The 26,561-nt window shown below is 42.4% G+C and overlaps 1 protein-coding gene across 6 annotated transcripts in view; it reads left to right on the top strand.

The window, feature by feature from the left end:
- The window catches only part of LOC139553215 (DNA (cytosine-5)-methyltransferase 3A-like), an 80,705-nt gene extending 54,351 nt beyond the window's left edge, over positions 1-26,354 (top strand). For 3 of the 6 annotated variants that reach the window (XM_071365288.1, XM_071365283.1, XM_071365284.1), the window contains 17 exons: positions 10,025-10,273; positions 11,703-11,861; positions 12,130-12,237; positions 13,961-14,117; positions 15,873-16,022; positions 16,470-16,514; positions 16,892-16,971; positions 19,103-19,215; positions 19,454-19,643; positions 19,928-20,012; positions 20,616-20,761; positions 21,050-21,140; positions 21,244-21,392; positions 21,714-21,814; positions 22,125-22,194; positions 22,481-22,599; positions 22,898-26,354. In XM_071365288.1, coding sequence (XP_071221389.1) covers positions 10,025-10,273; positions 11,703-11,861; positions 12,130-12,237; positions 13,961-14,117; positions 15,873-16,022; positions 16,470-16,514; positions 16,892-16,971; positions 19,103-19,215; positions 19,454-19,643; positions 19,928-20,012; positions 20,616-20,761; positions 21,050-21,140; positions 21,244-21,392; positions 21,714-21,814; positions 22,125-22,194; positions 22,481-22,599; positions 22,898-23,039 — 2,154 coding nt within the window. In that variant the 3' untranslated portion in view covers positions 23,040-26,354. The remainder of the gene's footprint in view (positions 1-10,024; positions 10,274-11,702; positions 11,862-12,129; positions 12,238-13,960; positions 14,118-15,872; positions 16,023-16,469; positions 16,515-16,891; positions 16,972-19,102; positions 19,216-19,453; positions 19,644-19,927; positions 20,013-20,615; positions 20,762-21,049; positions 21,141-21,243; positions 21,393-21,713; positions 21,815-22,124; positions 22,195-22,480; positions 22,600-22,897) is intronic. The other 3 variants (XM_071365287.1, XM_071365285.1, XM_071365286.1) reach the window with 3 other exon arrangements.
- The last annotated feature ends 207 nt before the right edge of the window (positions 26,355-26,561 follow it).

Here is a 26,561-nt window from a genome sequence, read left to right as displayed (position 1 = left end):
GCTGTTTTGTCACACAACAGAATGCTACAGATGTCTCAAGTTTTGAGGGATCGTGCAATTGCCATGCTGACTGAAATAATTGTATGTTCATTTCTCTACTATAAGCTGCCTCCAACGTTGTTTTAGAGATTTTGGCAGTACGTCCAACCAGCCTCACAACCGTAGACCACATGTGTGGTTGAGCGGTTTGCTGATGTCAACGTTATGAACAGTGCACCATGGTGGCGTGGGGTTATGGTAGTGGCAGGCGTAAGCTACGGAGAATGAACACAATTGAATTTTATCGATGGCAATTTGAATGCACAGAGATACTGTGACGAGAGCCTGAGGTCCATTGTCGTGCCAGTCATCCTCTGCCATCACCTCACGTTTAGGCATGATAATGCTCGGTCCCATGTCGCAAGGATCTGAACACAATTCCTGGAGGTTGAAAATGTCCCAGTTCTTCCATGGCCTGCATACTCACCAGACATGTCACCCATTGAGCATGTTTGGGATGCTCTGGATCTACGTGTACGACAGCGTGATTCAGTTCCCGCCAATATCCAGCAACTTTGCACAGCCATGGAAGAGGAGTTGGACAACATTCCACAGGCCACAATCAAGAGCCTGGTCAACTCTATGTGAAGGAAATGTGTCACGCTGCATGAGGCAAATAGTGGTCACATAAGATACTGACTAGTTTTCTGATCCATGCCCTTATCTTTAAAAAGTTACCTGTGACCAGCAGATGCATATCTGTGTCACATTGGTATGGAGAGATTCCGGAGACAGACGCAGGAATGCGGAAAAAGTTTTTTTAATTATACCCCAAATTACGGCATGCTATGTAAAGGCACGGGGACGAAGACCAAACAAACACGTAACAAAAACACAGGGTTGAAACCCAAACAAAAGAGCGAGGAGTACCTCGAATAAAAAACACACGCGCACAATGATTATCACACGGGACGAGACCCGTAATCATCTGCGCAGTCCACAAGGGCACGAAAGCCCAAAACGCACAGCACAGGTACTCACACGCACCAACGGACATAGTAACAATAATCGACAGCCCAAAGGAACCAAAGGGCACATATATATATACAAATAGTAATCAGTGGGAGTAGGGGACAGGTATGCGTAATGAAAGTTCCTGAGAGATCGGTGACGATCTGTATTCCCAGTCATGTGAAATCTGTAGATTAAGGCCTAATTTATTTAAATTAACTGATTTCCTTATATGAACAGTAACTCAGTCAAATCTTAAAAATTGTTGCATGTTGTGTTTTATATTTTTGTTCAGTATAGTTAATAGGTTCTCCATTGTTGCCTATGTTTGCCTTATTTTCTTTCAAATAGACTACTGTATATTTCAGATGCGTTCGGTGTATAGTACATTATGGGGCCCCACAAGGGTGCATCCTCAGCCCCAGACGACACAACAGTAGTAGGATTGATTACCAACAATGACGAGACAGCCTACATGGAGGAGGTGAGGGCTCTGGGAGTGTGGTGTCAGGAAAACAACCTCTCACTCAACGTCAACAAAACAAAGGAGATGATCGTGGACTTCAGGAAACAGCAGAGGGCGCACCTCCCTATCCACATCGAAGGGACAGTAGCGGAGAAGGTGGAAATTTAAGTTCCTCGACGTACCCATCACAGAAAAACTGAAATGTTCCACCCACACAGACAGTGTGGTGAAGAAGGTGCAACAGCGCCTCTTCAACCTCAGGGGGCTGAAGAAATGTGGCTTGACACCAAAAACCCTGACAAACTTTTACAGATGCACAATTGAGAGCATCCTGTCGGGCTGTATCACCGCCTGGTATGGCAACTGCACCGCCCTCAACCGCAAGGCTCTCCAGAGGGTGGTGCAGTCTGCACAACGCATCACCGGGGGAAAACTGCCTGCCCTCCAGGATACCTACAGGATACCTACAGCACCCTATGTCACAGGAAGGCCAAAAATATCATCAAGGACAACAACCACCCGAGCCACTGCCTGTTCACCCCGCTACCACTCAGAAGGCGAGGTCAGTACAGGTGCATCAAAGCAGGGACCGAGAGACTGAAAAACAGCTTAAATTTCAAGGCCATCAGACTGCTAAACAGCAATTACTAACTCAGAGAGGCTGCTGCCTACATTGAGACTCACTAGTCACTTTAAACAATGCCACTTTAATAATGTTTACATATCTTACATTACTCATCTCATATGTATATACTGTATCTTATATCATCTATTGCATCTTGCCTATGCCGCTCGGCCATCGCTCATCCATATATTTCAGTGGCGTGCCGTGGGCCTGGGGCCTAGGCCTTCAGTGAGGTACTACACAGTCCCACCCGAATTAATCCACCTCTTATTATCATCAATTATGCCATGGCTCTAGACACTATACATTTAGACAGAAACGCAGTATAACCAGGCGTTGCGTCACCTTGAAATTGACAAATTGAAATTTTTGGGTAAACAGTGTTTAACAGACAACTCAAGTTTGCAAAGCCAGTGTGGCTCCAAACACCAAATCGATCACTTGCAAATAATAGGCATTCCCAGCAGTACAGTTTGCAGTGCTTCTCGGAGCCTTTGAGCCATTGACAGCGCTCGTAGTTGAAACTTTGAAAGTGGCGAGCGAACGAACCCCTTTCCCGCCTGTGACAGGCTTTGTGGCGTCGGGCGACCTCTCCTTACAATGTCTAACTTTTCTTGAAAAGTTCGTCTTGAGAATGGCGTTATAATTATATCCTCGACGAAATCGATATCTTCTCCTCCTTCCGCCATTGTGGGTTCAAAAAACAGCTTAGTAGAGTTTCCTAGATCTGCATAGACCTGCCCATAGGACCTGCCTCTCAATATTGGTAATCCAATCAAAAGACGTGGACGCCCTAGGCCTGCTAGCTGGCTCCTGTGTAACACTGGAGCCAGCCAGCAGGCGTACAATAGCCAACTCTAAAGCTGATTGGTTGACACAAAATTTTAATTTCCATTCACTTTAAGCTACAAGCGCCCGCACTGTTGATTCTGAAGGCCTGAGAGCAGATTTTAGACCCCTGGCAACACATGATGGCTGAATATGATTGGATAAAAGATCTAACATAAAGACCAGCCCTCCAAATCTCAACCTGGGGCTGGAAGCAGTGCAACCAAGAGGAAAGCTATGAAATGAAGAGTATAACTCTTACTCTGGGGAATAATTTAATACATATTTGTGGGAAAATATATTTAAAAAAAATATATATTCTGATGATGTTTAGGCCAGCAGAGAAGGCCTTGCAGGCCCTGACGGCCCACCACTGATATATTTACAGTGATCCCTCGCCACTTCGCGGTTCACTTATCGCGGATTCGCTATTTCGCGGATTTTCATAATGCATTTTTTTTTTTTTTTTGGTGCATTGTGCTCTGCATTCTGATTCGCTAAAAACTCACTCCCGCTTCTTGTATCAAAACATGCTACGAATTGTGCTATCATTTTGTCGTCTCGTGCAGTTATGTGTACGTACATAAAACAGCTTGGCAAATTTACATTAAGTTGGCCAAATTATCTTGTAATTTCGAACATCTCCTAAACCCATAATGTCGACGAAACGGCCTACACGTGAGTCACTGTATTTGTATACATGTAATAGTTGCTAATTGTAAAAAAAAAAAAAGTTTTCTATTTCGCGGATTTCACTTATCGCGGGTCATTTTCGGAACGTAACCCCCGCGATAAACGAGGGATTACTGTATATGTATATATTCTTATTTCATCCCTTTAGATTTGTGTGTATTAGGTAGTTGTTGGGAATTGTTAGAATACTTGTTAGATATTACTGCACTGCCGGAACTAGAAGCACAAGCATTTCGCTACACTCGCATTAAGATCTGCTAACCATGTGTATGTTACCAATAACATTTGATTTGGTTTGATTTGATATGAATACTCAGCTTCTTTTGAACATCAAATGTACCATTTCCTAGCAAGTTGCTTCTTTTGCTAAATAGAGTGGTTTTACTTTTAGTATCCATGCATGGTGTCATTTTCTGTGGTTTTCTCTGACATGGCACATACAGTGCCTTCAGAAAGTATTCATACCCCTTGATTTATTCCACATTTTGTTGTGTTGCAGCCTGAATTCAAAATGTATTAAATAGATTTTTTTTCTCGCCCATCTACACACAATACCCCATAATGTCAAAGTGAAAACATGTTTTTAGAAATGTTTGCAAATGTATCAAAAATGAAATGCAGAAATATGTAATTTACATTCAAAATGTATTAAATTTATAAAAAGATCTCGCCCATCTACACACAATACCCCATAATGACAAAGTGAAAAATGTACACCCCTGAGTCAATACATGTTAGAATCACCTTTGGCAGCGATTACAGCTGTGAGTGTTTCTGGGTAAGTCTCTAGGAGCTTTGTACACCTGCTTTGTACAATATTTGCACTGTGTTCTTTTAAAATTTCCTCAATCTCTGTCAACTTGGTTGTTGATCATTGCTAGACAACCATTTTCAAGTCTTGCCATAGATTTTCAAGCAAATGTAAGGCTAAACTGTATCTCGGCCACTCAGGAACATTCACTGTCTTTTTGGTAAGCAACTCCAGTGTAAAGTCGGCCTTGTGTTTTAGGTGGTTGTCCTGCTGAAAGGCAAATTAATCTCCCAGTGTCTGGTGGAAAGCAGACTGAACCAGGTTTTCCTCTAGGATTTTGCCTGTGCTTAGCTCCATTCTGTTATTTTTTTTTATCCTGAAAAACTTCCTTGTCCTTAACGATTACAAGCATACCCGTATCATGATGCAGCCACCACTTTGCTTGAAAATATGGAGAGTGGTACTCAGGAATTAGTTATATTGGATTTACCCAAACATAACACTTTGTATTCAGGACAAAAAGTGAGTTGCTTTGCCACATTTTTTGCAATATTACTTTAGTGCCTTGTTGCAAACAGGAATCATGTTTTGGAATATTTTTTATTTTGTACAGGCTATCTTCTTTTCACTCTGTCATTTAGGTTAGTATTGTGGAGTATCTACAATGTTACAATGTAATCCTCAGTTCTCCTATCACAGCCATTCGATTTTGTAAGTGCTCGACTGAGGGACCTTACAGATAATTGTATGTGTGGGGTACAGAGATGAGGTAATCATAAAAGAAATCATGTTAAACACCATTATTGCACATAGTCCATGCAACTTATTATGTGACTTGTTAAGCACATTTTTACTTCTGAACTTATTTAGGCTTGCCATAACAAAGGATTTGAATACTCATTGACTCAAGACATTTCAGTTTTCCAGTTTTTATTTAATTTGTAAAAATGACTAAATATGTATTTCCACTTTGATATTATGGGGTGTTGTGTGTAGGCCAGTGACAAAAAAATCTTAATTGAATCCATTTTTAATTCTGGCGGTAACACAACAAAATGTGGAAAAAGACAAGGAGTATGCATACTTCTTGAAGTCGCTGTAGGTGCTGCTCACTGGTATTTCTGAGGTTGTCAGTGGCAGCGTGTCTCGATGATAAATACTGCATTGTCTCTTCTCTCTACTACCTCCTTCGCTCTAGAGGGCCTGTCTTGCAGGCTGCCTGCCTGGTGTGGCTGCACTCATACGAGAGAGAGGCCCTCAAAAGGGGGCATTTACAACTGGGAAAAAGGCCAGAGACAGATATCTGGTTCTTATAGCCACTGTACTCTACTCCTCCCCCACCAGCCTTTGGTAGAGTCAGTTTTCCATTGATTCTGAAGATAAATAACCCACTAGCAGCAACCCGGAGAGAGAAGTTACTCCCCCAAAACTTGCCAAAATGGCCACCACATTAGGCTACAGAAATTTCCTCACTTTCTTTGAAATCCACCCTGAACTTATTGACCCTTATTTTACGTGTAAGATGGGGGAGAATTACAGGGGGGTAGAATGAGACAATTGGAAGCTGGGGATGATTAGGTGGATATGATGGTGTGAGGGCAAGGAATTTAGCCAGGACACCGGGGTTAACTCCCCTACTCTTACGGCAAGTGCCATGGGATCTTTAGTGACCACAGAGAGTCTGGACACCCATTTTAACATCCCATCCGATAGACAGCACCATATGCAGGGCAATGTCCCATTCACTGCCCTGGGGGATCTCCTTAGACCAGAGTGCCCCCTACTGGACCTCCAACACCATTTCCAGCAGCATCTGGTCTCCCGACCAGGACCGACCCTACGTAGCTTCAGAGGCAAGCCAGTAGTGTGATACAGGGTGGTATGCTTACTTACTGTCCCACCAGATGGCCTGCTACATTAGCAATGAGTCTGAACCTATTGAACTCAGTTACTTTTACATTCCCCCCCCCCCCCCCCCCTTTTTCCAGTCAATGATTAGCAGAGTTTCCTTTGTGGTGCCATATTGTAAACACAGTGCAGTTGTATTAACAGATTTGACTTGGCATGAATACTCTTGGCACCAACTCAATTCTTTGACTGCACAAGAAAATGTAGTAAAACTTTATCACTGTCAAAAGATCATCAATCAATCAATCAATCAATTTTATTTTATATAGCCCTTCGTACATCAGCTAATATCTCGAAGTGCTGTACAGACACCCAGCCTAAAACCCCAAACAGCTAGTAATGCAGGTGTAGAAGCACGGTGTGATCGATCATAGATCGATCATAGATCGATCATAGATCGAGATGTTGTTTGAATCAATTTGTTTGAAATCAGAGTGTTTGATTCAGAAGTTTGTTGAATCAGTGTTTGAATCACAGTGTGTTTGATTCAGAAGTTTGTTGAATCAGTGTTTGAATCACAGTGTGTTTGATTCAGAAGTTTGTTGAATCAGTGTTTGAATCACAGTGTGTTTGATTCAGAAGTTTGAATCCAACACACATCCAAGAGGACACCACATCTATGCTCTGCTCATCCCCTGACTCATGTGTTCAACAAGACATAGTAAAAAAAAAAGTGGATTATATCATAGAGTTAGAAAAAAAAGTGTTTTTACAAACAAACACCTTTTCTCTCCTACACACACCTCATCCCCGGCCTCCTGCATTCCTGGAGCTGAGCCAACTCTAACACACATGGTTGAGGAGGGCTTTGAACCGGGCAGTCGTCCACTACTTCTACTGTACAGAAGATATTTATAAACTAGAGTAGAGCCTCTTGATTGAACACCACATGTTTCTGCTCTGCCCCACCGGCCCTCCCCATGCCCTACCACCCTCACCCCCTCCCCCTCGGGGCCTACTGTATGGAGGGAGAGAGGCACACTGAGCCCGCTGAGATGGGGGTTTAGGGTTTGTTCCCAGCCCTCTCTCTCCTCTCCCTCCTCTGCCCCTACCACCTCTGCACACACACACACATGCGTGTGAGAGAAACCTGAGAAAGATTTTGGACCAGAGCGATGGAATGAGTGCAGCTGTAAAGGGCATTCACGTGTGTGTGTATGAGAGTGAGAGAGATAAACCGGGAGAGAGAGAGAGGGGGAGAGAGAGAGAGAGAGAGAGAGGCAGACTGCAGTAGGATGAGTGCAGCTGTTGGAGATTTAGTGTGAGAGGCTTAAGTCATGTCTGGGCCCGGCTTGCTCGTCCTCTGTGTGATTGACCTAATGTTTCAGTGTCAGGTACCACAAACCCAGTGAACTCTTCCTCTACTGCCCACCAGCTACACAGATACGTTTGGTATTGGTATTGGTGCGCAGATAGCAGTGCTCTCTACACTACAGGAAGTACACTATGTGTTTTTTGTATTGTGTAAGCAGTCTCTAGTGCTGGACACTGAAGTATTTTGGATTCCTTTTACCTTCATACAGGTTAGCATAATGTTTACACAGGATGTACCCTGAACAAAAATATAAAACGCAACATGCAACAATTTCAAAGATTTTACTGAGTTGCAGTTCATACAAGGAAATCAGTCAATTGAAATAAATAAATTAGGGCCAAATCTATGGATTGCACATGACTGGGAATACAGATATGGATCTGTTAGTCACAGATCAGAAAACTAGTCAGTATCTGCTGTGAATACCATTTGCCTCATGCAGCGCGACACATCTCCTTCGCATTGAGTTGATCAGGCTGTTGATTGTGGCCTGTGGAATGTCGTCCCACTCCTCTTCAATGGCTGTGCGAAGTTGCCGGATATTGGCGGGAACTGGAACACGCTGTCGTACACGTCGATCCCGAGCATTCCAAACATGCTCAATGGGTGACATGTCTGGTGAGTATGCAAGCCATGGAAGAACTGGGACATTTTCAGCTTCCAGGAATTGTGTACAGATCCTTGCGACATGGGGCCGTGCATTATCATGCTGAAACATGAAGTGATGGCGGCGGATGAATGGCATGATAATGGGCCTCAGGATCTCGTCACGGTATCTCTGTGCTTTCAAATTGCCATCGATGAAATGCTATTGTGTTCATTGTCCGTAGTTTATGTTTTCCCATACCATAACCCCACCGCTACCATGGGGTACTCTGTTCACAACGTTGACATTAGCAAACCGCTCACCCACACGACGCCATACACTCTCTGCCATCTGAAACCGGGATTCATCCATGAAGAGCCGATATGCAGTCAGGTCAAGACCCTGATGAGGATGACGAGCCTGCAGATGAGCTTCCCTGAGACGGTTTCTGACGGTTTGAAATTCTTTGATTGTGCAAACCCACAGTTTCATCAGCTGTCCGGTCGGTTGGTCTCAGACGATCCCACAGATGAACAAGCGGGATGTGGAGGTCCTGGGCTGGTGTGGTTACACATGATCTGCGGATGTGAGGCTGGTTGGATGTACTGCCAAATTCTCTAAAGCGACGTTGGTGGCGGCTTATGGTAGAGAAATGGACATTCAATTCTCTGGCAACAGCTCTGGTGGACATTCCTGCAGTCAGCATGCCAATTGCACGCTCCCTCAACTTTAGACATCTGTGGCATTGTGTAGTGCGACAAAACTTCACATTTTAGAGTGGCCTTTTATAGTCCCCAGCACAAGGTGCACCTGTGTAATGATCCTGCTGTTTAATCAGCTTCTTGATTTGCCACATCTGATAGGTGGATGGATTATCTTGGCAAAATATAAGTGGTCACTAACAGGGATGTAAACAAATTTGTGCACAACATTTTAGAAAAATAAGTTTAGTTTATGTTTTTGTTCAGTATAAAATACATTAAGAAATGTGTTTCATTACATGGGTTATTGTCAGAAGATTTCTGATTGACATTACTCCACGAGAGTATTTTAAAAGTGCTGAACTGTACATGGAGCTTCCTCATCATCCCTTTGTGGCTTAGTGTGTAGAGCATGGCACTTACAATGTCAGAGTTGTGGATTTGTTTCAAACTTGGCCACCCATACAAATAATGTTTGCACACACACACAGATCCTATTAAATAGAAAGTGGTTTCTATATGTAATTCTGTGCACACACTACACTCTTAGAAAAAACTACACGACACTCTTCGACTGTCCCCATAGGATAACCCTTTTTGGTTCCAGGTTGAATCCTTTTGCGTTCCATGTACAACCCTTTCCACAGAGTGTTCTACATGGAACCCAAATGGGTTCTACCTGGAACTAAAAATGGTTCTACCTGGAACCAAGAAGGCTTCTACTGTGGGGCAGCCGAAGGACCATTTTGGAACCCTTTTTTCTAAGAGTGGACTGCAAGTAACTTTGGATAAACGTATCTGCTAAATGGAATACATATTATATTAGATTGACATCTCCCCTGCCTGGGGTCTATCTGAGTATGTTTCAGGCAGAGAGAACTGACCTCTCCTTTTCCTCTGTGGTGTTTCAGGCAGAGAGAACTGACCTCTTCCTGTACTCTGTGGTGTTTCAGGCAGAGAGAACTGACCTCTTCCTGTACTCTGTGGTGTTTCAGGCAGAGAGAACTGACCTCTTCCTGTACTCTGTGGTGTTTCATGCAGAGAGAACGGACCTCTTCCTGTACTCTGGTGTTTCAGGCAGAGAGAACTGACCTCTTCCTGTACTCTGTGGTGTTTCAGGCAGAGAAAACTGACCTCTTCCTGTACTCTGTGGTGTTTCAGGCAGAGAAAAAGGCCCTGCTGGTGTCAGTGATGAACGCAATGGAGGACCATGAGATGGAGCCTGAGCCACAACAAAAAGAAGAAGTGTCAGTAATCACACACAACCAACAACAACAGCAACAACAACAACAACAGCAGCAGCCCACGGACCCAGCGTCCCCTACGGTGGCCACCACACCTGAACCTATCGCCATGGCAGGAGGTGACAAGACATCACCCAAGACAGCTGATACTGAGCCTGAGTACGAGGTAAACACAAGACACACAATGACTATTTCCACATTTTGTTACGTCACAGCCTTATTCTAAAAAATAAATCCTCATCAATCTACAAACAATACCCCATAATGACAAAGCAAAAAACATTATTTTTGTGGCAAATTTATTTTAAAAAACTATTTAAAACTGAAATATCACATTTACATAAGTATTCAGACCCTTTACTCAGTACTTTGTTGAACTGCCTTGGCAGCGATTACAGCCTTGATTTTGGGTATGATGCTACAAGCTTGGCGCACCTTTATTTGGGGAGTTTGTCCCAGATCCTCTCAAGATTTGTCAGGTTGGATGGGGAGAATCGCTGCACAGCTATTTTCAAGTCTCTCCAGAGATGTTCAATCGGGTTCAAGTCCGGTCTATGGCTGGGCCACTCAAGGTTATTCAGAGACTTGTCCCGAAGCCACTGCTGCGTTGTCTTGGCTGTGTGCTTAGTGTCGTTGGAAGGTGTTCCTTCGCCTAGGTCTGAGGTCCTGAGCGCTCTGGAGTAGGTTTTCATCAGGGATTTCTATGTACTTTGCTCCGTTCATCTTTCCTTCGATCCTGACTAGTGTCCCAGTCCCTGCCGCTGTAAAATATCCCTGCAGCATGATTCTGCCACCACCATGCTTCATCGTCGGGATGGTGCCAGGTTTCCTCCAGACGTGACGCTTGGCATTCAGGCTAAAGAGTTCAATGTTGGTTTCTTCAGACCAGAGAATCTTGTTTCTCATGGTCTGAGAGATCTTTAGGTGCCTTTTGGCAAACTCCAAGCGGGCTGTCATGTGCCTTTTACTGAGGATTGGCTTCTGTCTGGCCAGTCTACCATAAAGGCCTGATTGGTGGAATGCTGCAGAGATGGTTGTCCTTCTGGAAGTTTCTCCCATCTCCACAGAGGAACTCTGGAGCTCTGTCAGAGTGACCATTTGGTTCTTGGCTGGGCGGCCAGCTCCTAGGAAGAGTCTTGGTGGTTCCAAACTTCTTCCATTTGAGAATGATGGAGGCCACTATTTATATAGACAGGTGTGTGCCTTTCCAAATGTTATCCAATCAATTGAATTCACCACATGTGGACTCCAATCAAGTTGTAAACATGCCAAGGATGATCAATGGAAACGGGATGCACCTGAGCTCAATTTCGAGTTTCATAGCAAAGGGTCTGAAATACGTATGTAAATAAGATATTTTAGTTTCTTTTATTTGTAATACATTTGCTAAAAACCTGTTTTCTTTGTTTTATTCAATCAAAAAATGTTTTTTAATTGAACCTTTATTTAACTAGGCAAGTCAGTATGTATTAGTATGTGTATGTGATGATCTCATCCCTGTAGGACAGGTGTGGTTTCAGCATTGGGGAGCTGGTGTGGGGGAAGCTGAGGGGGTTATCCTGGTGTTGTTGTTTACTGTTGTTGTTGTCTTGTAGGATGGCCGTGGTTTCAGCATTGGGGAGCTGGTGTGGGGGAAGCTGAGGGGGTTCTCCTGGTGGCCTGGTCGTATTGTCTCCTGGTGGATGACCGGACGCAGCCGAGCTGCCGAGGGGACACGATGGGTCATGTGGTTCGGTGACGGAAAATTCTCTGTGGTGAGTAAAAAACTGTAAAACAGCACACCAGGGTTGTGTTCAGTAGGCACCAAACATGTGAAAACAGAATGGAACTGGGAAGGACTACCTGGATGAATTGTCCAATAAGGAATAGTCATTTTTGGTTTTGGTTTTAAAATATTTTGCTACCATGTGCCCTACTGAACACGACCCATTAAAACGGAATTTTCTGTTCCACCAATGAAAACAAATGAAATGAGAAATGACCAAGTTCAGTTGTTCATCTGTGCCTACTCTTTTCCTCCAGGTGTGTGTAGAGAAACTGTTGCCTTTGAGTTCCTTCTCCAACGCCTTCCACCAGCCCACCTACAGCAAGCAGCCCATGTATAAGAAAGCCATCTACGAGGTGCTTCAGGTCAGTCCTGGGCTACGTTTCATTATGTCTCATTCACGGCGTTCGGTCAAGTCCCGTTCAATCACGGCGGCCTAAACTGGATGAAACTACGTCATTACAACCAGTTCACAACTAGAACTGTGTTGGAATCGGTTTTTAATGGTTGTAATTCATTTGTGATAATGTCATGTAAAGCTGATAGATACTGCTAGTCAGCACCTTTCAAAATGATAAAACTGTTGAAAAAGGCCTCAAGTCCTCTAAAATTGCTCCGAGAGGGTCTGCTCTGTAGTGATGATTGATGCTGATAGTACCGTGCTGAGTGTACAAAACATTAGGAACAGCTGCTCTTTCCATGACTTAGACTGACCAGGTGAATCCAGGTGATAGCTTATGATCCCTTACTGATGTTACTTCAATCTGTGTAGATGAAGGGGAGAAGACAGATTAAAGAAGGATTTTTAAGCCTTGAGACTTTTGAGACATGGATTGTGTATGTGTGCCATTCAGAGGGTGAATGGGAAAGACAAAATATTTAAGTGCCTTTGAACGGGGTATGGTAGTAGGTGCCAGGTGCCAGGCGCTGTCAAGAACAGCAACGCTGCTGGGTTTTTCACGCTCAATAGTTTTCCATGTGTATCAAGAATGGTCCACCACCCAAATGACTTCCAGCCAACTTGACACAACTGTGGGACGCAATGGAGTCAACATGTGACAGCATCCCTGTGGAACGCTTTCGTAGAGTCCATGTGCCCAACGAATTGGGGCTGGTCTGATGGAAGAAGAGGGTGCGACTCAATATTAGGAAGGTGTTCCTAATGTTTTGTACACTGTGTATTTTCGTACATTCACCTCCAAAATTGTTGGCATCCTTGATAAAGAGCAAAAAAAGACGATAATTTAAATACTGAATATTATATGATCAAAAAATATATAAAAGTATGTTCTATTATACTAATAAAATGACTCGGGGAAAGAGATTTTGTTTAACAATGTATTTTCTCAGCAGGATAGGTGTCAAAATGATTGGCACCCCTGTTATCAATACTTTGTGCATCCTTTCCCATTACAACGATTACGGCACTGAGCCTTTTTCTATAATGTGTTGTGAGATTGGAGAACACATTGGGGGGGATCTTATACCAGTCCTCCATATAGAATCTTTACAGATCCTTTATATCCTTCGTCTGCACTTATGTACGGCCCTTTTCAATTCAAACCACAGGTTTTCAATGGAGTTCAAGTCCGGGAAACTGATTTGGCAATGCCAAATGTTGATTTTGTGGTCAATTAACCATTTCTTTCTGGATTTTGATGAACTCCATTGAAAACCTGTGGTTTGAATTGAAGAGGGCAGTCCCTAAGGTCATATCAAGGGATCTGGAATGATTCTGTATGGAGGAATGGTCTAAGATCCCTCCTAATGTGTTCTCCAACTCATAAAACATTTTAGAAAAAGGCTCAGTGCCGTTATCCTTTCAAGGGGAGGGTGCCGGAGTATTGAAAACAGGGGTGCCAATCATTTTGACCCCTGTTCTTTTTGAGAGAAAAAAAAGTATTACTTGTTAAGCAGTAAAAAATAATATCATTTCAAAATTAGCATACAATATAGATAAGTGTTTGTATTATTTATTTGATATAGTCTTTTTTGCTCATCTTTATCGAGGTGCCAATAATGTTGGAGTTGACTGTACATACAGGTGATGAAATGATGACAACAATGACTGGTCATGTCCCTCTGCAGGTGGCCAGCACCCGAGCAGGCAAAGCCTTTATAGCCTGTCCGGAGAGCGATGGGACAGACACCTCCAAGTCAGTGGATCTACAGAGCAAACAGATGATCGAGTGGGCTAAGACAGGCTTCCAACCCACCGGGCCCAAGGGCCTAGAGCCACCAGAAGGTAAGTTTAAGTTTCATGTTTATTTGCCATTTAATTGTAATGAATACCAGTCCCTCCAGGAATGTTTTGTGATTTCTGAGGCCAAACATGCTTGATTTAGCGGCAACTTTTATGAAATTCTGCGATGTTTTTTTTTCACGTTAATTTCATATAAAGCAATAAAAAGTCATGCGCTCAGTTTTAGGACGATTTTAAGCAGAATACATAATTGCAAAAACAATTAGAAACATCTAAAGTGCTCAATTTAGTTTATTATTTTCCTGAACAAACAGCTCTGTCATAATCTCACACATTCACTCACACACACCTCTCCTCTCCATCAGGCTTGGGGCTTGCTATCAACACGAGATGCACCTCCCATTCCCATTCACACTCTCTCTCTCTCTCTCTCTCTCTCTCTCTAAAAAAAAATGTGATTCAAAGTTGATCAATCGCTTTCCGTTTGAGGATCGATATTTCTTTCGCATAAGTTGTCTTCAAAATACTTGAGATTGTGATTTTTTCTGAAAGGGTCGTAAGGGAGATAAAGAACAGAACACGTAAAAAAAAAACGTATTGCGGTTGATATGTACTTTTAAAACAGTATTACCATATATTTTTTTATCCAGAAAGATTGTGCTTTCGTGATCCGTATTAAGTTTTACAGAGAGTTTAAAACGGCAAAGCTGACAAATTGCTCAGTGCTTTGAGCAGCGCTCTCCATAGACAGACTGGGGAGAGCAGAGTGCTGACCGCCCTACTAAAGCCAAGGTTAGCGGAGTAAAAGTTTGAGTAAAACGCCACTCACCTGGATTCTTTCAGCGCTTGCCACAGTCTCCCCTGCTACCACTTCAGTCATGGTGATCTGCCACTTCTGTGGGAACTGTTCTGACATTCTCATATGCTTTGCTGATTCGAAGTTACTGTTTATTGTCGACTTTCAACTTGTTTCCAAAAACATTTCGAAATTGTTTCGCACGGTCTTTCGCTGTTATTTTTGTTGGCAAATGAGATTGATTTCTGTCAGCTATCAACAATCATCCATCATCTTCGCACGTGAATACGCTGACAGGCCAGGGGGGGGAAAACTTTGTTGACTTGTGTTTGTGTTTGGATTTGGGCCATTTTCCATAGTGACAGTGCAGTAATTGGTCAAAATTACAAACCCGCTTTCGATTGGACCCTTTTATGCCCTAAAAGTGCGGGGATTGGTCAACATTGCGAGCTTTCGCATAGTATGCGCTGATTGGTTGATTTTGCATTGAATTATGCGATCGCGGAATCCTGGAGGGACTGGAATACATTGGGAATCACCTAAGCTTAGAGTCACCGAAAGGCAAGAGGAGCTTATAACAGGCAGGTAGCCTAGCGGTTAAGAGCGCTGGGCCAGTAACCAAAAGGTTGCTGGTTGAATACCCAAGCCGACAAGGTGAAAAATCTGTTGATGTGATCTTGATCAAGGTACTTAAACCTAATTTGCTCCAGGGGCGCCATACTACTATGGCTGACCCTGTAAAACAACACATTTCACTACACCTATCTGGTGTATGTGACAAAAAAACACATTTTGTTGTCCATGTTACACTGAACAACGAAAGTATTGTTGTGGGGCTCGAGGGCCCAATGGTAGGGGAATGTCCCGTCAGTTGCCAGATCAATTCCACCCTTTTTAATCCAGCATTCCCCTACCTGTCTTTGGTAGTCTTTCGGTAAGAGTCTGGTTTTGTCTGGTTATCTGAGTTGTTTATTGTCTTACTGATATGCCCCCCCCACCAGAGGAGCGCAACCCATATAAGGAGGTGTACCCGGACGTGTGGGTGGAGCCAGAGGCGGCGGCCTACACGCCCCCTCCAGCCAAAAAGCCTCGCAAAAGCACTGCAGCCGAGAAACCCAAGGTCAAGGAGATGATTGACGAGGGGACGAGAGGTAAGCCTGCTTTTTTTATTAGGTTAAATAGGGGTTACGACCTCGATATCCCTCCCCCTCGGGGAGGTTTAGCTAAGGGGTGTGTGTGAGAGTGAAAGAGAGGCTGTTTGTGAAAGACAGGGGAGCAGGTGCTTAGTACTAGGGTTAACATGGTCAATTCTGTTAACAAGTGTAGGTGTTATATGTTATGTATCTGGTAAATGTTATGTAGCACTGTATCTCGTATGTGCTGTGAATGTACTCAGCCTAACTCTCGTTGTAATACACTTTATATCGGTAAAAAACACATGTAAATATCTTAAAAGCAAATGGTGAAATAGGGGTAAGAGGGGGTATGTCTGCAGCTTTTTTCTCTCTCGGTGATGTCATCTGCAAAGATGTATAGCAACAAGCGTTCAAATCATATCCTAATCTGAAACCGTGTTTTTTTTCTGTCTGAATTTCCAGAGAGACTTGTGTACGAAGTGAGACAGAAATGCAGAAGCATAGAAGGTAAGCGGTCCGTCTCTGTGTTCAGGCAGCCAGGGTCATGTTCAGTAGGCAGCAAACGAAAGAAAGTGGCTATTTTATATGAGTCCTCAAAGCATATTAGCTTTCCTTATGAAATGTACATTCCTCTCACAGCTGTTCAAATATGTCTATTGAATCCGAGGCTTGATTCAAAGCAGTGGGGGTTTTTAAACCTCCAGTTGGCTTGCCTAGTGGTGGGTAAATGTTTATAAGTGTTGTTTACACATCTTTTTATTTTGTATATAGTGCACCTATTTTGCTAAAGTAGCGTATCTTGATCGGCGGTCAGGGTTTACCCATTTATTTGCTTACCATTGCATCTCTGGCTTGCACTAATTGCATTCCGTCTTTCTCCACAGACATCTGCATCTCCTGTGGAAGTTTGAATGTTTCCCGTGAACACCCTCTATTTGCTGGAGGAATGTGCCAAAGCTGTAAGGTAAGGATGGAAGAGGAGGCCATTAAGGCTGTTGAGTCAGGGCTAGCTGTAGGCCAAGAAGTCTGTAGCTCTGGGGGTGTGTGTATCAAGCCTCTCAAGCAGGATGATCGGTTTAGCCTTTTGGATCACAATGAATAAGATTACATGGACAGGTAGGACCTGATCCTATATCGGTGCCCCTACTCTGAGATGATTACATGGACAGGTAGGACCTGGTCCTATATCGACGCTCCTACTCTGAGATGATTACATGGACAGGTAGGACCTGGTCCTAGAGGGCAGCAGGTCGCCTAGCGGTTAAGAGCGTTGGGGCAGTAACCGAAAGCTCGCTGTTTCGAATTCTCGAGCCGGCAAGGTGGGAAAATGTGTCGTTCTGCCCTTGAGCAAGGCAGTTAACCCCCAACAACAACTGCTCCCCAGATGCCAATGACGCACGCTGATTAAGGCAGCCACCTGCACATCTCTGATTCAGAGGGGCTGGGTTGAATGCAGAAGACGCATTTCGGGTTGAATGCATTCGGTTGTGCAACTGACTAGGTATTCCCTTTCCCTTGATATATACGGGCCAGGTCTAGCTCCCCTCTAGGCTCCAGCTCTGCTTTAGGCCTTATTTTAAAACCTCTTAAGGATCCGCCCCTTTTTTTCAATTTTAGTCTAAAATGACATGCCCAAAATCATACCTAAATCTAACCTGAAGCAAGGGTATGCATATTCTTGTTACCATTTGAAAGGAAACACTTTGAAGTTTGTGGAAATGTTAATGTAGGCGAATATAACACATTAGATCTGGAAAAATGCAACTTTGAAATGCAAGAGAAAGGCCATAATGTATTATTCCAGCCCAGGTGCAATTTAGAGTTTGGCCACTAGATGGCAGCAGTTTATGTGCAAAGTTTTAGACTCCAATGAACCATTGTATTTCTGTTCAAAATTTTGTTTCAAGACTGCCCAAATGTGCCTAATTGGTTTATTAATACAATTTCAAGTTCATAACTGTGCAATCTCCTCAAACAATAGTATGGTATTCTTTCACTGTAAAAGCTACTGTAAATTGGACAGTGAAGTTAGATTAACAAGGATTTAAGCTTTCTGACTATCAGATATGTCTATGTCCTGGGAAATGTTCTTGTTACTTACAACCTCATGCTAATCACATTAGCCTACGTTAGCTCAATAGCATTGTCATTATTTAATGTTACTGTAGGCTATAATGTAAAAATGACAAATGACTAAAACCACAACAATTCAGCAGTTACATTCATTATTTCCTTTTGACAGGTCTTAAGAAACATTATGGAAATAAGAAAATGTATTTCAGAAGAACAGAATAGCATGTTTTAAGTTGTATTGTGTTCCTAGTCTTAGCTTAGTAGCCTGAGCAATGCTGCCGCGAGTGCTCACGTGTTGAACGCATGGAACAGCGATTATTCTTGGAAAAAGTGATATATTGAAATGGAGCACACCTCCTTAAATTTTTTGACAAAGGTACGTGTTTTAGGAACTGCAGAATCTGCTCTTTCTGATACTATATAGAAATCAAATTGTCTTAGCTGCATGTGACTCTGTTGGAGGATTTGATTTTGGCGCTCCCGTTTCCCGGCCTCTGTGTCAATTCCAAGCTGTGCCGGTCCATCTCTTCATGTACAATTTGACAATTGGTAATAATTGTCACCCATCAGACTTTTGTCCATTTAATCTGGTCTTTAGGCTAACTCTATTTATTATGTGTGAAATTAGTTTCAATATAGTTTAGGTGTAGTTTCAATGGGCCATCAGCTGCGTAAGCTGACTTGTGGTGAATGACGGGGAAAATGACATGTCCTTCTAAAACTGCTTACAACAGTAATTCTGTTCATTAAGATTCTAACAACGACCGTGTGTTATATAGACTTATTTAGGACAAGTCAAAGACTGGGGGGAGGGAAATGACTTAAAAAATGTAAACTAGTTTGTCGTCCACATGATCCGCCCTTCTTTTCTAGCGCTAAAGCTCTCTGTTACCAAAACACAAACGAATTGTTACTTGTTGTTCTGTTAATAATAATTGACAATAATTGATTTAACTTGTGGATGCAAACTTTCTAGAGCGACACGACAAATCTCAAATCATTTCTCCACTGCTGTGTCCCAGAACTGCTTTCTAGAATGTGCTTATCAGTATGATGACGATGGTTACCAGTCATACTGCACTATTTGCTGCGGGGGACGAGAGGTGCTCATGTGCGGGAACAACAACTGCTGCAGGTGAGGGCGGTGCTTTCGTCTGATGCTAACTAAGTTCATTATTGTTGGGATTCACTCAAGTGTAATTGTGTGTGTTGTGAGTGTGCCGGTTTACGGTCATTGTTGTTTGCATTAGTGTGTCTGTGTGTACGCGGTGCGTGCGTATGTTCGTTCTTTTACGTGTACGTGATTATGTGCGCCCATGTGTCTGTGCGTGCGTCAGCGTCTAGCGGGATAGTAACACAGCTCTCCTCTCCAGGTGTTTCTGTGTGGAGTGTGTGGACCTGCTGGTGGGCCCAGGTGCAGCACAGATAGCTATTAAAGAGGATCCCTGGAGCTGCTACATGTGTGAGAAGGGACAGAAGGGAGTGTTCGGCCTGCTGGAGCGTCGCACTGACTGGCCCTGCCGTCTACAGCACTTCTTCGCTAATAACCATGACCAAGATTTTGTGAGTAGGACTTCAGTACTATGTTTCAAGCTCGCTACAAAGTTCACAGCCACGGAGCCACAATTAGTCTGTGTTCCGTCGTGACACAGTACGTCCGCGCCTCTAAAAGAGCCAAATGAGCTCCAACAAGCTTCCTAAATATGTAAATAATGAGCAGGCAGACTATCACGGCTCTGGGGCTCTACGAATTGGGCGTCAAATGGTAGAGACAGCTGACGTCATTCCAGGCTCTCTCTGGGTAAATACTAGCCCCATCATTTCTCTCTCTCTGTGTTGTATCACAGGAACCACCAAAGCTTTACCCTCCAGTCATGGCAGAGAAGAGACAACCCATTCGTGTCCTGTCACTGTTCGATGGCATAGCAACAGGTTAGAAGGGAATCTCCTTTCCTCTTCTCTCCCTCCTCCCCCTCTTCCCACCTCTCGTTGACACAAAACCCTCTGAACTTCTCTGTCTCTGTCTGTACAAAGTTTCCCGTCAGTCTCAGGTTTCACTGGGACTGTCCTCCTAACTCATGACTACAAACTAGGCTGACTGTCTATTGTTATAAAAAATTATAGATAGATAGCAAATTAATCCACACAGCATGCTGTTTAACCATATGTTCTAGCAGTGCACTTCTCATACCTTTCCTGGCTGTCTTTCACTTCCTTATCTGTTCAATAAAACCACACAAAAATACAGAAGAAGTGGGAATTCCCACTCCTGTAAAAAGAAAAGACCCCCACTGTCGATGCTGATTAATAGTGTGCCTCAGGCTAGGCCAGGCCTTCAGTATTGTCTCACCTGTATTGTGTTATTCAGTTCACCAAGTTCAAGTTAATCATTATTTAAATAGGACCATCCACTTTATTTAACCAGGAAAATCCACTCGGCAACAACTGCCACTGTTGACCAGGGAGTCACGGAGTCCGTCAAAGCAAAAACATGCTACCATTTGACCTATTTCCACTTTGACCTCTGACCTTTAGGTCTGCTGGTGCTGAAGGAGCTGGGTATCCAGGTGGAGCGCTATGTGGCGTCGGAGGTGTGCGAGGACTCCGTCACGGTGGGCATCGTCAGGCACCAGGGACGCATCATGTACGTGGGCGACGTGAGGAACGTCACACGCAAACATGTGAGTATAATGTCCTGAATCATGGGCGTAAGGCAAGGTCACTCATGGTCTGTGAATCCCAATAGCCTGGCTCGAAGACGAACGCCCAACCACCATCTCAATAAGGATATTCTAATTGAGAAAGATTGTAAGGACAGCTACGGCCATTACAAAAACACTTCATATAACATTACTTCAACCTCTAAACCATAACAAGTATCTCTTAGTTGGATAATCTGTCTATTTTGTCTTATCGCCTGTCCTCCTTTCTCCTATTGTTTTTCCTGTTTTCTCTCTCCCTTGGTACAGTTACACGAGTGGGGCCCCTTTGACTTAGTGATTGGTGGAAGTCCATGTAACGACCTCTCTATTGTCAACCCGGCTAGGAAGGGTCTTTATGGTAGGTAACAAACCTGTACATTTATCACTTGTTCTGTGACCGGTGAAGAGTTATTTCCTGTAGCTGAATTTGAAATGCCTGTCCTTCTCTGTTTCTCCTGTAGAGGGCACTGGTCGGCTGTTCTTTGAGTTCTACCGTCTGCTGCACGAGGCTCGGCCCAAAGAGGGCGACAACCGGCCGTTCTTCTGGCTCTTTGAGAATGTGGTGGCCATGGGCGTCAGCGACAAGAGGGACATCTCTCGCTTTCTAGAGGTTTGTTCCTTTACAGAGACTGTATAACATCTAGGAGTTCTAGGAGAACAAACTGTACATTAGTCATGTAAATGTTTAACTATTGGAATATGGATACATTTTTGATGAATACCACCTTGTGGTGGTAATTCACAGTGCATGCTGTCAATATACTGGTTAGGTTATGAGGGAACAATTTAAACAGTTCATTTAAATTTTGTATGAGATTCTCTCTCTCATCTCCACTACTTCAATAAAATCCTTCAGGTTATTATTTGTAAAAGGGTAGATGTTCTCAATAACTTTCCTGGTTAAATAACCCTCCTGTTTCCCCCCTGCCAGTGTAACCCGGTGATGATCGATGCCAAGGAGGTGTCTGCTGCTCACCGCGCCCGCTACTTCTGGGGGAACCTGCCTGGCATGAACAGGTTGGTGAGAGAACGGTGAGGGAAGAAACAGCCAGCCTGTCACCTAAAGCAACGCACACCTGGGCTAGTTCCTGAGCCAGTCAAACTCCGCAACCAACGAATCATGATCTCCTTTTACGCACTGTTCTTGTCTCTCTCTCTCTCTCGCACGCTCACTGTCTCTCTCTTGTGCTCTCTCTCTCTCTCTCTCTCACACTCACTTTCTCACACTCTCGTGCTCCAATCTCCCTCTTTTTCTCTCTCTCTCTCTTTCTCTCCATCTCTCTCTCTCTCTCGCTCTCTCTTTTCACACATCCCTTACCTTTCCCTCTCTTTTCCTCTGCAGACCCTTGACTGCCATGTGCACTGACAGACTGGACCTTCAGGAGTGTTTGGAGCATGGCAGAACAGCGAAGGTCAGTTATATATGTCTGGCTTCTTATTGGATCTGTGCTTTTGCTGTTCTGGCGTAGACCAAATTGGCCAAACATGTAAATTGTGTAGTTCATTCATTTGAATAACTTAGTTCAAGTTACATGCACTTAAACCGTGTAGAAACAAACGTTGAGTGCGAGTACCTTTTTTGAACTTTCAAATTAAATTTTTGGTCATCCGGACAATTTGGTCCGTAAACAATACTTATTATTATCCTATTCTTATGCACCAGCCACTTAGTGTGTGCACTTTCTGGTTTTCCTTCAGTTTGGCAAAGTGAGGACCATCACCACTCGCTCTAATTCCATTAAGCAGGGTAAAGACCAGCACTTCCCTGTCTTCATGAACGAGAAGGAGGACATTCTCTGGTGCACTGAGATGGAGAGGTAGGAACTGATTACCCTTCAAATTAATGAATCATACCAGCAAATTAAATGATGTTATTACAAGCAGTTTTTCCCAATGGGATACCTCGTTATTATTCAAATGATTCTCTTACAGGAAGTCATAGATATAATTCCAAATTACCCTTCTATGAAGCACCTAAAAGTTCATCTCACATTTAAATATAGCGCCATTTTAGATGTCACTAATTCTCAAGTGTATCTGTCGGTCTGTCTCCTGCTCTGTCTGTCTGTCTCTTGTTCCCTCTGGTGGCTGTCTGGTTACTGTCTCCTTCCCCAGGGTGTTTGGCTTCCCTGTCCATTACACAGACGTGTCCAACATGAGTCGGCTGGCCAGGCAAAGGCTTCTGGGAAGGTCGTGGAGTGTACCGGTCATCCGTCACTTGTTTGCACCACTCAAAGAGTACTTTGCCTGTGTTTAACAAGACTTGGCTTAAAAACCATCACAAACATGTAACTGATGTTGTAACTAGAAACAAGAGTTGTGGTGAAATTATACTACTTCCTGGTATCATTTCTCAGGCAAGCGAAACATCATCAGAGTAGATATTTCACATGATTTCTTGTATTTTGAAATGTACTTCTTATTCTATTTAATTTGTATATGTCATTTTACCTTTTTAGCAGTGTTATCCAGTATTTTTTTTATTGATTTATTTGTGCAAGCTATACTTGAGACAAGGCTTTCTTCTCAAGGCACTGAGAAAGAAGAAACTAGGATCTGTGCGATTTTTTTGTTGTTGTTGAGTAAAGACTAGGATTGGGTGATTGGAAAAGATCTGAAAGAGAAGAGTTTATCATACTGTATGTACAGTATGTATGTGAATGATTTTGGCTGTGTAGGCATGATTTTGTTTTGGCCTATATCTGAAGTGGACGATGCAATCCACCTCCAGCTACTGAGCCTCGCAGAGCTAAAGTGAATAAGGGGATTTTCTTCAGTGTCACAGAAAGCTGTGTCTTAATGAATCCAAAACACCAGATCACATATACCTCTTTGTTTACAGTTTATATACACAGTTAACTGAAGGTAAAGGTACTACTGTAAAATGGTTACAATACCATGGTGCTTCGAGACAATAGGAAACATCACAGTCCATGTGGCACAGGCACTACACTTTAGACAAGATGGGAAATGTTTTAAAAAAACCATTGCCTGCAAAGTAGTTTTTTCAGTGTGATGTTTTCACACTTAAAGAAGTTATGTGCTATCTTAATAACTTTAAATGACTTCAAAGTGGCGATAAAATACGGCGTGGTGGCAGAAGACTGCAGAATAGCATGCCATATCCTCCTCTTTCCTATGTTTTACAGCTTTTTTAAACACAAATTGTACTGGTGCTTTTTCAATCATTTTCCCAGCCTTGCGACACGCAAACTCAGGCCCCCGTGCCTGCCTGTGTCAGACTCTGAACAAACAGAAAATGAAGCTAGCCACATTGGCAGTGATGTTTTCTGTCGTTACAAAAAAATACAAAAAATCTTGATCAAAGTCTGTGTGGTGAACTACTTTTTTGTAGCTTCATCCTGACCAATGTCATTACTGTACAACTGTTAGTTAGCGCGGTCGGTGGACTGGAGGGAGTGTGGGTGCCCTGGTGTTTCCACATCCAAGTAAAGACTCTCCTTCCCTTCTCACCCCTGCAAACTAGATAATGTCAGGTGCAAGTCTTCAAACAATATGGTGCGGCTTCACAATGTTCTTCTACCTTTTTATAGCAATTTTGTGCTGTTTTACCAACATTATAAAGCACTTTTTATATGTATACTTCTTTTTTTTCTTTAGTATTAGAAACATTTTCTTGTTTTTTCTTGTGAAATTTTAGTTTTTATGAGGTGAACTGTTCTACCATTGTGTAATACCGTATGTTTTCTACACAGTAGGGCTGTGCCAATAGAAGTGAACTAATGGATTATTAGAATGGTGTTGTATCCATGGAAACGATTGAATTATTGATGCTACTCGATGTACAGTAGATTGATTTGAAAATGATTTGTGTGCTCCGTTAACATATTGTCTTCTGTTCAAAGCAGTAATTCAGTATCATCCTCTGGATGAAAAAGAATGTGTCTTTTTCTATTACGATTGTAGGATTTAGATCCCGAATATTTAGAGAGCGAAAGAGAGAGAGGTATTCAAACGATTATTACCCGAACTTGGATTACATTCCAAATCTGCATTTACTGACGATCTGAATTATTATGACCTTGAATGTGGAAGATTTTAGAAATGAGTTTGTCACAACTCAAAATTGAACAGTGGCCCCAAAAAAAGAGCAGAGATTACGACTTACCGATGTCCCATCTAAATATTCAATATGACTTAATTTCATAAATGTAGTTTCATACATGATTAAGTTCTTAAGTGACCTTACTGTATCCTTGCCGCCGTTTTAGTTGAACTTCACACGTTGGGTTCGCAGGAATTCTTGTACGCTGTGTTGACATTAATTCCCCTTCTGTATAGCAAATGACCATGCCCCTTGTACATTTTGTACATAGAGTTTTCCTGTTGCTGGTTTTGGTTTGTTTTTTTCTCTTTTTGTATTACCTATGAGATGTACAAATATAATTCTTTGCTAATATATATCATGGAATTAGGAAAAAAAGATTAGGGCAAAAAAAATGTAATCAAGTAAAATTGAACAAATTTCGTCAAAATAAGCTATGAAACATTAGAGGTGGGTAGACTCCAAGTCTTGCCTTCTAGTACTGTTCATTTGTTTTGTTTTCCAATGTTCTGAGTGAATCCAGTTGAAATGTGTCACGTGATCTTAACAGTAGCCTAATAATGACAGCTTTAAGATGGAACGGTCTATACTTCACTGCACAGCCCTACATAATGTTGGTTGTTTTTTTGTTGCTTTTGTTTCTTTAAAGAACTATAAAGAGGGATTGTAGGTGTTTCTGACGGTGCTAAAAATTTTATCTAATCAAGAAAAAATATATTTGTTTGGAAGAGAAATAAAACTTGTCTTGACAATGACTGTTTTTAAGTTCCTTATAGTAATGATTGAAGAGCACTATTATTTCACTCTCATATGATGCATATATTAACAAAGGCATTTTAACTTTGTACTTGAAAAAATTGTGAATAATAAATTATGAGTTTCCTATATTGTTTTAGACTAGAAATTGCTGTAGTTGGTTGGTGCTTATCTGTGGGGGAAAACCATGTACTCCGTAATGGGAAATAACAAAAAAAAAAAAAGAAACATTTCGGTAAGAACTTTTACTGTAGCATAATGAATAATGTATGCTTAAAACTTGGCATTCGCATTGCTTCTTAATCCTACATTCCATGCCATAATATCCTATCTTCCATGTCTTGTTTTCAATTGTCGTTTCTTGATTGATGCTTTTGTTATTAAAAGTTATGTCCCAAATGGCACCCTGTTACCTTTATAGTGCACTACTTTTGGCCAAGACCCATAGGGTGCCATATATAGTGAATAGGGTGCCATTTGGGATGCTCACCATGACATTTCACTGTTTCAGACAGGTCAGTTCTATAATCCAGTGATACTGTTAGTTGGCACTCAGTCTGTGTGGCTTCTTCTTTTCTGTCATATTAACTGTTTTCTTCTTTAAGATGATCAGTGCGTACAGCAAATGTAGCAGTCATTCTCCACCCTTTACCCAATACTTATGTTTTAGTACCCAGAAGAAGAAAAAGGCTCCTTATGTATTTGTGCTGGAGAACACTTGAATAAATGTATTGTTTTTGTGCAAAAATATGATAGCTCCTGTTGTTCTTCACCTGTACCAAGAATAAATTGAACGATACAAAATCTTATCACTATTGATCAGGTTCCTTGGCAACATGATAACATACTACGGTAACATTGTTGCACATCTATACTAAAGTTATAGCTAAATCCTACTTTTAAACTGCTTTAAAATCTTTAAAAATTACTTTCAAATCTCAGAGGGACCTTTTTCTT

Source organism: Salvelinus alpinus, chromosome 25 (assembly GCF_045679555.1).
Source record: "Salvelinus alpinus chromosome 25, SLU_Salpinus.1, whole genome shotgun sequence".
Classification (NCBI taxonomy): domain Eukaryota; kingdom Metazoa; phylum Chordata; class Actinopteri; order Salmoniformes; family Salmonidae; genus Salvelinus; species Salvelinus alpinus.
Note: the sequence above shows the minus strand (reverse complement) of the source record. Positions and strands in the feature narration are given on the sequence as shown.